Source organism: Trichosurus vulpecula, chromosome 3, assembly GCF_011100635.1.
Source record: "Trichosurus vulpecula isolate mTriVul1 chromosome 3, mTriVul1.pri, whole genome shotgun sequence".
NCBI lineage: Eukaryota > Metazoa > Chordata > Mammalia > Diprotodontia > Phalangeridae > Trichosurus > Trichosurus vulpecula.
This window is the reverse complement of record NC_050575.1, coordinates 28,565,718-28,577,812: the sequence shown is the minus strand read 5'-3', so window position 1 is coordinate 28,577,812 and position 12,095 is coordinate 28,565,718. Positions and strand designations below refer to the sequence as shown.

At 37.6% G+C, this 12,095-nt stretch overlaps 1 protein-coding gene across 1 annotated transcript in view; it reads right to left on the bottom strand.

The window, feature by feature from the left end:
• The window catches only part of CATSPER3 (cation channel sperm associated 3), a 69,254-nt gene extending 57,801 nt beyond the window's left edge, over positions 1-11,453 (bottom strand). The window contains exons 1-2 of the mRNA XM_036749696.1: positions 11,347-11,453; positions 4,386-4,629 (exon numbers count right to left, since the gene is read on the bottom strand). Of these exons, the coding sequence (XP_036605591.1) occupies positions 4,386-4,629; positions 11,347-11,453 (351 nt within the window). The remainder of the gene's footprint in view (positions 1-4,385; positions 4,630-11,346) is intronic.
• Between the last annotated feature and the right edge of the window lie 642 nt (positions 11,454-12,095).

The window sequence follows — 12,095 nt, the reverse complement described above, 5'->3', positions numbered from 1 at the left end:
GCTCTTTTTTTGATCATGGCTTTCAGGTAGCCCAATAATTTTCAAATTCTCTCTCCTGGATCTATTTTCCAGGTCAGTGGTTTTTCCAATGAGATATTTCACATTGTCTTCCATTTTTTCATTCCTTTGGTTCTGTTTTATAATATCTTGATTTCTCATAAAGTCACTAGCTTCCACTTGCTCCAGTCTAATTTTTAAGGTAGTATTTTCTTCAGTGGTCCTTTGGACCTCCTTTTCCATTTGGCTAATTCTGCCTTTCAAGGCATTCTTCTCCTCATTGGCTTTTTGGAGCTCTTTTGCCAGTTGAGTTAGTCTATTTTTTAAGGTGTTATTTTCTTCAGTATTTTTTGGGTCTCCTTTAGCAACTCATTGACTTATTTTTCATGGTTTTCTTGCATCACTCTCATTTCTCTTTCCAATTTTTCCTCTACTTCTTTCACTTGCTTTTCCAAATCCTTTTTGAGCTCTTCCTCAGCCTGAGACCAGTTCATGTTTTTCTCGGAGGCTTTTGATGTAGGCTCTTTGACTGTTGACTTCTTCTGGCTGTATGTTTTGGTCTTCTTTGTCACCAAAGAAAGATTCCAAAGTCTGAGTCTGAATCTGAGTCCGTTTTCGCTGCCTGGCCATGTTCCCAGCCAACTTAGTTGACCCTTGAGTTTTTTGTTGGCGGTATGACTGCTCGTAGAGTAGAGAGTACTTTTTCCCAAGATTGAGGGGCTGTGCTATTGTTTTCAGAGCTATTTCTACACAGCAAGCTCTGCCAACCAGCGCTCCTGCTCCCCCAAGAACCGCCAACCTGGACTAGACTCAGATCTCAAGCAGGCTCTGCACTCCATCTCTGATCCACCACTTAATTCCTCCCACCAGGTGGGCCTGGGGCTGAAAGCAACTGCAGCTGTAGTTCTGTAGCTGTACCTCCTCCACTGACTCCAGGGCAGTGGCCGAACCACAAACTCCTTTCCCTCTGTCCCCCGCAGCTTTTCCCACTAGCCTTCTCTGTTGTCTTTGGTGTTTGTGGGTTGAGAAATCTGTTAACTGCCACAGCTCTTAGATTCAGGGTGCTAGGGCCTGTTCTGCCTGGCTCCTGGTCTGGTTGGTCCCGGCACAGCCCACGCTGGGCTCTGCTCTGCTCCGCTCCCAGCTCTGTGCGCAATAGACCTTACCCAGCCACCATCCAGGCTGTCCTGGTCTGGAGCCCTGCTTCCCTCTGCTATTCCATGGGTTCTGCTGCTCTAGAATTTATTCAGAGACATTTTTATAGGTGTTTGGAGGGACCTGGAGGGGAGCTCACACAAGTTCCTGCTTTCCAGCAGCCATCTTGGCTCTGCCCCCCCCCCCAATTAGACATTTTAAACTAAACTAGATATTCCATAGGCATTTCAAAATTACATATCTAAAATAAAATCATTACCTTTCCCCCAAAACCTAGCCTTCTTCCTATTTCTGTTGAGGGCACCATCATCCTTCATCACCCAGGTTAACAACTACCATGTTATCTTTGGCTCCTTACTCTCTCTTACCCTATAATCCAATGTGTTGCCAAATTTTGTTAGTTCCGTCTATACAATAACTCACACACCTGTTCCCTTCTCTCTACTCACAGGGCTGTCACCTCAGCTCAGGCCTTTATATCACCTCTCACTTGGAGAAAATAGCCTCTCAATTGGCCTTCCCACCTCATCTCTACTTCTCATTGTAGATCTGAGCATGCTATTCCTCTACACAATAAACTGCAGTTGCTCTGTATTTCCTTTAGGATCAAATATAAACTCTTCTGTTTGACTTTTAAAACCCTTTACAACTGGGCTTCACTGCACCTTTCTAATCTTTTTATACATTATTCCTCTTCTCTTGTGTTGCTCTCCAGACAAACTGGCCTTTTTGCTGCTCTTCACATGACATACCTCCCATCTTAGAGAGCACTTAAAAAGTTTGATCTTTGTCTGTCCCTCCTCACCTCTGACTCTTATAATGCCTTTTTTCTACCTGGGCCTCATAAATTACTGGATGTCCAATGGGAAGGTATCCTTCTAATGCTATTAAACTTGATTAAAGATTTTTTGATGCTTCATAAAGGGGTAACAAAGAATACAAATCCCTCTCTACATTTCATTCAACACCTTACACCACCTTTTCTCTGGTTTCTGCTCTTTAATTTTTGTGATTACATCAAATGGGTTGAAGGACCCAAACAATTAAGGCCATCCTAAGCAACTCCCTCCAGTGCATACATCATATCCAGCCTTTATCTCTCTCTTGAATTCCAATCCAATGTTGCCAACTACCCATTGGATATTGTCAAACAGATGTCTCATAAGCATCTCAAACTGAATATGTCCAAAAAGGAACTTTTCCCCTTAAACCCACTCCTCTGACTTCCCTATTTCTGTCAAGAGCACCATTCTCCTGGTCATTCAGGTTCCCAACCTTGGAGTCATCTTCAACGCTTCGTTCTTCCTTACAATACTCAGATTCAATCAGTTTCCAAGAGTCATTGATTCTCCCTCTCCCAATCATCTGTCAAATGTGCTCCCTCTTTTTCATTCACACCACTCAGGTTCAGACTGTCATCTCTCAACTAGACTATTACAAGAGCCTTTTCATTGTTCTCCCAGCCTCCAGTATCTGTCATATCTAATTGAACCTCCACACCACTGCCCAAGTGATATTCCTATAGTACAAGTCTGCCTGTGTCATACCTCTACTCAAGAAGTTCCAGTGGTACCTTAGAATCCCTAACTGTCTTTAAAACATAAGTACTTTATTTCATCCTCCCAACTATAGAATGTAAGCTCCTGGAAGATAGGAATGTTTCATTGTTATCTTTGTATCTCCAGAGACTAACGCAGTGGCTGGCACACAAAACCTACTCAACCAGTGCAATTCAACTATAATGATAAGCAGAAAGGTGGGATTGGGAGGGAGTTGAATAATTCTGTTCTCTTAACTTCTTGCGAACAGTTCTAGTAAAAGTTTTGGTGAGAGGAGGATAGTTAGAATTCTTTCTCTTTACTATAAAAAGGATATAAAGTATGTCATCAAAGGGATTTATGATTGAAAAAGCTGTCCAAATTAACTATAAAGGACATATGAAGAAAGATACTATCTGCATCCAGAAAAAGAATTGATAAATAGAAGTATGTATAGGATAATTATATATATATATATATATATATATATATATATATATATATATATATATATATATATATATATATATATATATATGTGTGTGTGTGTGTCTAATGGTAGCTATCTCTGGGGGGAGGGAGGGGAGAAAAGGAAGAAAAAGAAAAAAAGGAAATTTATATGATATATATTTAAAAGGAATAGCAGGTTGTACATAACAGATTTGTAGTTTCATGTGCAATCATCATTTTTATTATACCATGTTATGGAAATGCTTGTTCTATTCCATAAATTAAAAATTAAATAAATTTTTAAAAATATATTAAAAGTTGAGCTGGTCACGTAATGAGGGTAAGAGCTAACTGAAATAGTTTGCGTGCTCAAATGGTATCCTTATGACATGGAGGTCATAAGAAGGTCATAAAGAAGGTCTCGAAATTAAGGCAGACCTTCTATGATGAACATATGGGAAGACATAGAGAAAGGGAGCACAGCTAGGTAGGCATGGATGAGTTATGCTCTGCATTGTTGGAAAGGATGTTCGATTCAATATAGTCACAAGTCCACTCTACTAATTCTGCATAAAAAGAATAATGTGAAATTCACTTATCAATGCAGGAAACAATACTTAAATATCATTTGTTATTTTGATAGTCTAACTTATATGATAATTTGTTGTGATTATATATGTATATATATGCATATATATACATATATACAGTATATATACACAATTTTTTTAAAGAACGCAGTAAAGGGATACATTAAACCACATCTTTTCAGATGGTGAAATATTTTTCTGCTAAGAGGCTGACTCATTATCTTTTACTAGAAGTGAAGATTGTCCAGTAAAGTTTTGTTCTGATACCTCATGGCGCTATCTTTTGTCTTTTGAAGGGCAGACTGACAGTGTGAGTTCTGGCAGACTCCAACAAGCTGGGAAGGCCTTAAATTAATATGAGGATCAATCTAGCTGAATGTTGAGACTCATTCATTATTAGCAAGAATTGTTTTGGCTACAGAAACTCATGATGCTCTCTTCAAAGGTATGGAAGGTTTGTGATCTATACATATACATAAAGGGAGTATCTACACTAATCATAGAGCTTTTCAAATACTGAAATAACATGAAGAGCCTATATTTTTATTAACTCACACTTGGGGCCTTTTGAGTCTAACTTCAGCAATTTCCCATTGAATAAAATGCCTTTTAAAATCTCAGTACTTTTTCAGAAAAGAAAAAATAATTTTCTTACCTCAAAAACTAAGTATAGGTTATATTTAATGTCATAATTGGTCTGCAAAACCATGCACAGGGCATTCAGTGAGATGGTACTGATCATAAGTACTGAAAAAAAATGACCTTCTATAAATTTTTTCACATAGGCACAACACTCAGTATCTCTCCTCCTGTTAAAAAGTTGCACAAAACAAAATGTGGTTAACTTTACTTGTGATGTTCTGTAGTCCAACATCATGAAAACAATTTTACATGAAATTCTACATATTGAAAAACACTAACTTTGAAATATCAATAGGGCTAAATGCTAATGACTAGACCTCAATTATAAGGACTTCTTACTGATTTTTCTGAGACTTTCTGGAAAAAGAAATCATTGGTGTTCTAGAAAAAACATGCTTGAAAGTTTATTTTAATGTGATGAAAAGCATATATCTAATCCCAAAAGCTAGCATTATAAAGAAGAAATACTAGAAGCTTTCCCAATATATACATTGATAAAGCAAGAATGTCTATTGTGCCCACCACCATTTGATAGTTCTAGAAATGCTAGCAATAGCAAGCAGAAAAAGAAATTAGAGACACAAATGTTGCCAAAGAGGAAACAAAAGTATCCCCATGGACTGATAAAAATAATAATTTGCTTAGAAAATCCCCAAAATCAGCAAGGAAAAAAGTTGAGACCAAAGCTTCTAGTGCAGTAGAAAGATGCAAAATAAATCTATTAAAAATCATCAGCATTTCCACATAATATTCACAAAATCCAGAAGTAAAAAATGAAGCAATCCCATTTAAAATAAATACAAAATGCAGAAAATATCTAAATCAATCTACCAAGACACAGTCAAGATTAATTTTAAAATTATTATTAAAAACTCTTCAAAGAAATAAATAATAAATGATTGGAGAGATAATCATTGTCTATGTTGGGCAAAGCCAATAAAGTAAAAATGGTAATGCTATCTAAATTTATTTACGAATTTAGTTGTTTCAAACTACCACAGAAACATTTTATAAAGCTAGACAAAATGATAAAAAAAATTCATTTGGAAAAACAAACTGTCTCACATCTCAAAGGAAATCATTTTTAAAAATTGAAATGAAGGTGGAATAACAATTTCAGATCTTAATTTATATTGCAAAGCAATAGTGATGAAAATTATTCAATATAGGTTAAAAAAATAGAAAAGTAGATTAGTGGAATAGACTAAATAAGCAAGAATCATAAACAATCAACTTCAATACGTTCAGTAAGCCTGAAAACACAGTGTACTTGGGGAAAGACTCCCTATGTGATGAGAGCTTTTGTGAAAACTGGAAAGCAATTTAGCAAAAAGTAGGTTTAGACGAGCAACTTATGCCATTATACCACAGAAAATTTCAGATGGATTTTGTTGTTCAGTCGTTCAGCCATGTCTGACTCTTTGTAACCCCGTGGACCCTAGCATGCTAGGCCCTTCTATCTTCCACTATGTCCCTAAGTCTGTCCAAGCTCATGTTCATTGCTTCTGCCCGTCTATCCATCTCATCCTCTGCTGTCCCCTTCTCCTTTTGCTTTCAATCTTTCCCAATATTAAGGACTTTTCCAATGAGTCCTATCTTCTCATTACAGTCAGATGGATCCTGGACTTGAATAAAATAAACATCATAGGAAGGGAGTTAACTTCCACTAATATTCATAAGGGAAGAATTCTTGCCCAAACAAGAGATAAAGAAGATCAAAAAAAGATAAAATAGATATTTTTGATTAAGTGAAATTGAAAAGCTTTTGCAAAAACAAAATCAATGTAGGTAGGATAAGGGAAACTGTCAGGAAAAAATGCTTGCGTCAAGTATCTCTGAGAAAAGTCTGATATCCAAGATATACAGGGAATTAACATAAATATTTAACCAAGAGCCATTCCCCAAAAAATAAGTGGTCAAAGGATATGAGCAAATGCTTCTCATGAGTCCTTTGAAATTTTCTTGGATCATTGTATTGGTCAGAGTAGCTAAGTCTTTCACAGTTGACTATCATTACAACATTTCTTTTACTGTGTATAATGATCTCCTGGTTCTGCTCACTTCACTTTGCATCAGTTCACATAAGTCTTTCCAGGTTTTTCTGAAAAGAATACTGCTCATCGTTTCTTATAGCACAATAGTATTCTATCACAATCATACCACAGCTTGTTCAGCAATTCTGGAATTGATGGGCATCCCCTAAGTTTCCAATTCTTTGCCACCACAAAAAGTTATAAATAATTTTATTCATATAGGTCCTTTTCCTTTTTCCTTTGATGGGTACAGACCTAGTGATACTGCTAGGTCAAAGGGTATGCACAGGTAACCTTTTAGGCATAGCTCCAAATTGTTTTCTAGAATGGTTGGATCAGTTCACTATTCCAACAACAGTTCATTAGTATACTTATTTTCCCTCATCCCTTCCAGCTTTTGTCATTTCTATTGGTGTGAGGTGGTGCCTCAGAGTGCTTTTAATGTGCATTTCTCCAATCAATAGTAATTTAGAGCATTTTTCCCTATGACTATAGATAGCTTTGATGTATTCTTCTCAAAACTGTTTGTTTATATGTCTTGACAATTTATCAGTTGGGGAATGGCTCTTATTTTTATAAATTTGAGTCAGTTCCCTATATTTAAGAAAAGAAGGCTTGATCAGAGAAACTTGCTAATGTCTTTCTGTTTCAAGTGTATAGAGATACTTGTTGGATTCTGGTTTCTAATCCATTATGCTATGTGCTTCTATTGTTTAGAAGAGATACACTTGAAACAGAAAGACACACAGAGACTGTAAAAAGAAAATAGAGATGGAGCAGAGTCTATAATGTTTCAGCTGAAGTTAAAAAAAGACTGGGGTGGCCAAGATGGCGGCTGGTAAGCAGGGAATAATGTGAGCTCCGTAGGGAGACCCTCCAAAAACTTATAAAAAATGGCTCTAAACCAATTATAGAATGGCTGAACCCACAAAACAGCAGAGGGAAGTAGAGCTCCAGCCCAGGACAGCCTGGATGGTCTCTGGGTAAGGTCTATCCCACACGGAGCTCGGAGCTGGGAACGGAGTGGAGCAGAGCCCAGCCTGAGCGGCGTGGACCATCCAGACCAGAAGCTAGGCGGAGGGGGCCCTAGCGCCCTGATTCAGTGAGCTGCGGCAGTTACCAGACTTCTCAACCCACAAACACCAAAGACTGCGGAGAAGGTTAGTGGGAAAAGCTGCAGGAGTGGAAGGAGTTCGCGGCTCGGCTTCCAGCCCCGGGGGCAGCGGAGGTGGGGCAGCTACAGCTGTTGTTACTTCCGGCTCCAGGCCCACCTGGTGGGAGGAATTAAGTGGCGGATCAGAGCAGGGGTGCACAGCCTGCCGAAGATCTAAGCCCAGTTTGGGTTGGGGGTTGGGCGAGCTGGCACCTCCCCCCCAAATGTGGAACATAGAACTCTGTAATCTACAAGCAGTCATACCCCACTGAAAAACTCAAGGGTCAAGTTAGTTGGCTGGGAATATGGCCAGGCAGCGAAAACGCACCGAGATTCAGTCTCAGACTTTGCATTCTTTCTTTGCTGACAAAGAAGACCAAAACATACAGACAGAAGAAATTAATAAAGTCAAAGAGCCTACAACAGAAACCTCCAAGAAAAACAGGAACTGGTCCCAGGCCATGGAAGAGCTCAAAAAGGAGTTGGAAAAGCAAGTTAGAGAAGTAGAGGAAAAATTGGGAAGAGAAATGAGAAGGATGCGAGAAAACCATGAAAAACAAGTCAATGACTTGCTAAAGGAGACCCAAAAAAATACTGAAAAATACACTGAAGAAAACAACACCTTAAAAAACAGACTAACTCAAATGTCAAAAGAGCTCCAAAAAGCCAATGAGGAGAAGAATGCCTTGAAAGGCAGAATTAGCCAAATGGAAAAGGAGGTCCAAAAGACCACTGAAGAAAATACTACTTTAAAAATTAGATTGGAGCAAGTAGAAGCTAGTGACTTTATGAGAAATCAGGATATTATAAAACAGAACCAAAGGAATGAAAAAATGGAAGACAATGTGAAATATCTCCTTGGAAAAACCACTGACCTGGAAAATAGATCCAGGAGAGATAATTTAAAAATTATTGGACTACCTGAAAGCCATGATCAAAAAAAGAGCCTAGATACCATCTTTCAAGAAATTATCAAGGAGAACTGCCCTGATATTCTAGAGCCACAGGGCAAAATAGAAATTGAAAGAATCCATCGATCGCCTCCTCAAATAGATCCCAAAAAGAAATCTCCTAGGAATATTGTTGCCAAATTCCAGAGCTCCCAGATCAAGGAGAAAATACTGCAAGCAGCCAGAAAGAAACAATTTGAGTATTGTGGAAACCCAATCAGAATAACCCAAGATCTGGCAGCTTCTACATTAAGAGATCGAAGGGCTTGGAATGCGATATTCCGGAGGTCAATGGAGCTAGGATTAAAACCTAGAATCACCTTCCCAGCAAAACTGAGTATCATGCTCCAAGGCAAAATATGGATTTTCAATAAAATAGAGGACTTTCAAGCTTTCTCAGTGAAAAGACCAGAACTGAATAGAAAATTTGACTTTCAAACACAAGAATCAAGAGAAGCATGAAAAGGTAATCAAGAAACGGAAATTGCAAGGGACTTACTAAAGTTGAACTGTTCTGTTTACATTCCTACATGGAAAGATGATGTGTATGATTCATGAGACCTCAGTATTAGGGTAGTTGAAGGGAATATGCATATATGTATGTTTATGTATATATATAGGTGAATGTGTATGTATGTATGTATCTATGTGTATATGTATGTAGGTATATATATGTGTGCTTTTATATATGTATATACATATATATATATATGTATATATATATATATATATATATATGTAAAAGAGAGAGAACAGACACAGGGTGAGTTGAAGATGAAGGGAAGATATCTAAAAGAAATAAAATGAAATTAAGGGATGAGAGAGCAACATACTGAGAGAGGGAGATAGGGAGAGATAGAATGGGGTGGATTATCTCACCTAAAGGTGGCAAGAGGAAGCAGTTATGTGGGAGGAGGGGAGCGGGCAGGTGAGGGGGGAATGAGTGAACCTTGCTCTCATCAGATTCGGCCTGAGGAGGGAATACCATACATACTCAGTTGGGTATCTTACCCCAGAGGAAAGAAGAGGGAGGAAGATAAAAAAAAAATAAAAGGGGGGGGATGATGGAGGGGAGGGCAGATGGGGGTGGAGGTAATCAAAACAAACACTTTGGAAAGGGGACAGGGTCAAGGGAGAAAATTCAATAAAGCGGGATGGGTTGAGAAGGAGCAAAATGTAGTTAGCCTTTCACAACTTGAGTATTGTGGAAGGGTTATACATAATGATACATGCGTGGCCTAGGTTGAAGTGCTCGACTTCTTAGGGAGGGTGGGTGGGAAGGGAAGAGGGGAGAGAATTTGAAACTCAAAGTTTTAAAAACAGATGTTCAAAAACAAAAAAAGTGTTTGCATGCAACTAAAAAATAAGATACACAGGCAATGGGGCGTAGAAATTTATCTTGCCCTACAAGAAAGGAAGGGAAAAGGGGATGAGAGGGGAGGGGGGTGATAGAGGGGAGGGCTGACTGGGGAACAGGGCAACCAGAATATATGCCATCTTGGAGTGGGGGGGGGAGGGCAGAAATGGGGAGAAAATTTGTAATTCAAACTGTTGTGAAAATCAATGCTGAAAACCAAATATGTTAAATAAATAAATTTTAAAAAAAAAGACTGGGGTAGCAATCATGATCTCAGACAAAGAAAAAGCAAAAATAGACCAAATTAAAAAGGATAAGCAGGGAAAGTACATTTCAATATAAGGTAGTATAGACAATGAAATAATATCAAAACATCTTATAGCAAGTTTCTCTGATAAAGCCTTCTTTCCTTAAATATGGGGAACTGACTCAAATTTATAAAAATAAGAGCCATTCCCTAACTGATAAAAAAAATGCTATCTACCTCCAGAGAAAGAATTGATAAAAATCTGAGTGAAAACTAAAGTACAGTTGTTTTTACTTTATTTTCTTGCTTTTTTGATACAACATGACTAATATTGAAATATTTTGCATGGATAGTTGATATATTGCTTCCCTTCTCAGTGGGTTGGGGAGGGGCAAAAGGGAAGTGGACAAAGGATATGAACAAATGTTTCTCAACAATATGGAAGACTGCTGTAAATGAAAATCAAAACAATTGAGATTTCTCCTCATTTGCAGCAAATTAGCAAAGATGGTAGATATGAACAAAGTCAATGTGGAAGGTCCAAAAGAAGACAGGCATATTGACACACTAACTAGTAAAGGTGTAAATTCATTGGACCAATTGAAATTGAAAGTAATTTGAACAGGATGAAAAGAGAGAGAGAGAAGGGATGTGGTCATTATGCCAATTGGTTGTACTGATCTTTTTTGTTTTAATCTTTCATGTTTGTTGCAAGTGAGTACTCACTGGATGGGGAAGCAGGAAGGGATAGAAATAAGAGTACTAAAAAAAATTTTAAAAATTAAATTAAATTTAAAAAAAGAAATAAGAGTGCTGTAAAAATCAAAAGGCATCAATTTTTTAAATCCTATCTATGCTTGGTTTTAATTTTAACCTCATCTGAGATGAGATCTGTTTACCCTAGTCTGCTGCACCTTCTCAAAAATAAATTTTTAGATTGTTAACTTGATGACCCAAAGTCAATTATTTAGTTGTTTTGTCTCCACGATTTTTAAAATGTGACTGAATTTTAACTTGAACCAGAATCTGTTATGAGGTATTTAGCCTATGAATATAATTTCACATTAGCCCTCACACAGACACATACTGATCAGATTTAGAAAACCTCTATTTTAATCTGTTAAATATCAAGATAGAGCCATAAAGTTTCACCACTCAGGTAAGTGGAGATTTCAAGTTAATTTTAACAAATACAATTTCTTAAAATATGAAAGATAGAAGCATAGCAAATTACCTGAAATCTTTGATTTTTGTCCAAATCCCAGTGGAACTCAGTTGAAGAATTGAACTAGAAATCTCTTTGATGTGCTCACGAGAGAAAAACACAGGTAAACGATCCATATCAACCTTCCAACTTCTTAATTTCAACTAGATGCCTTGGGATTTCTCCAAAGAGCCAGTGCGGTCCAGAAGAACAGCAAAGGAATGTTCAGGATAGGAATCTTCTTTCTATGAGATAATTTCCAAGATATTCTAATATGTCTGAATCACATTCTCTCAGACTTACACTGTTTTAGAATCATTCTCCTACTGCTTTACACATATATGCCTTGTCTCCTCAATCGGACTATAAGCTTCTCAAGAATGTACTTCAGTAAAACTAGAGACCAGTGCAAGGTATGAGATGGGTGTGATAGGAATGCTATCTCAATGTGAAAATTTTAATCACTGAATCTCAAACTTGGAAAAGGACCTCAAAGGACCTCTATTTCAGCTTATACCTAAGGAAGACTCTCTACTACATGAACAAGTAGGCATCTAGCCTCTGATTGAAGACCTCCAGTTATAGAAAATCCGATCACTTTTAGACAATATAAAGTTTTTCTTTACCTAAAGCCTTTACAAAAGTCTAACACTTTGTAACTTCTAATAATTGCTCCTTGTTCTACTTCCTGTTGCCAAGGAGAGTGAGCCCACACGACAGCCCCTTGAAATGATAATGTACTCCCTATATTCTTCATGCTAACCATCCTAACTTCCTTC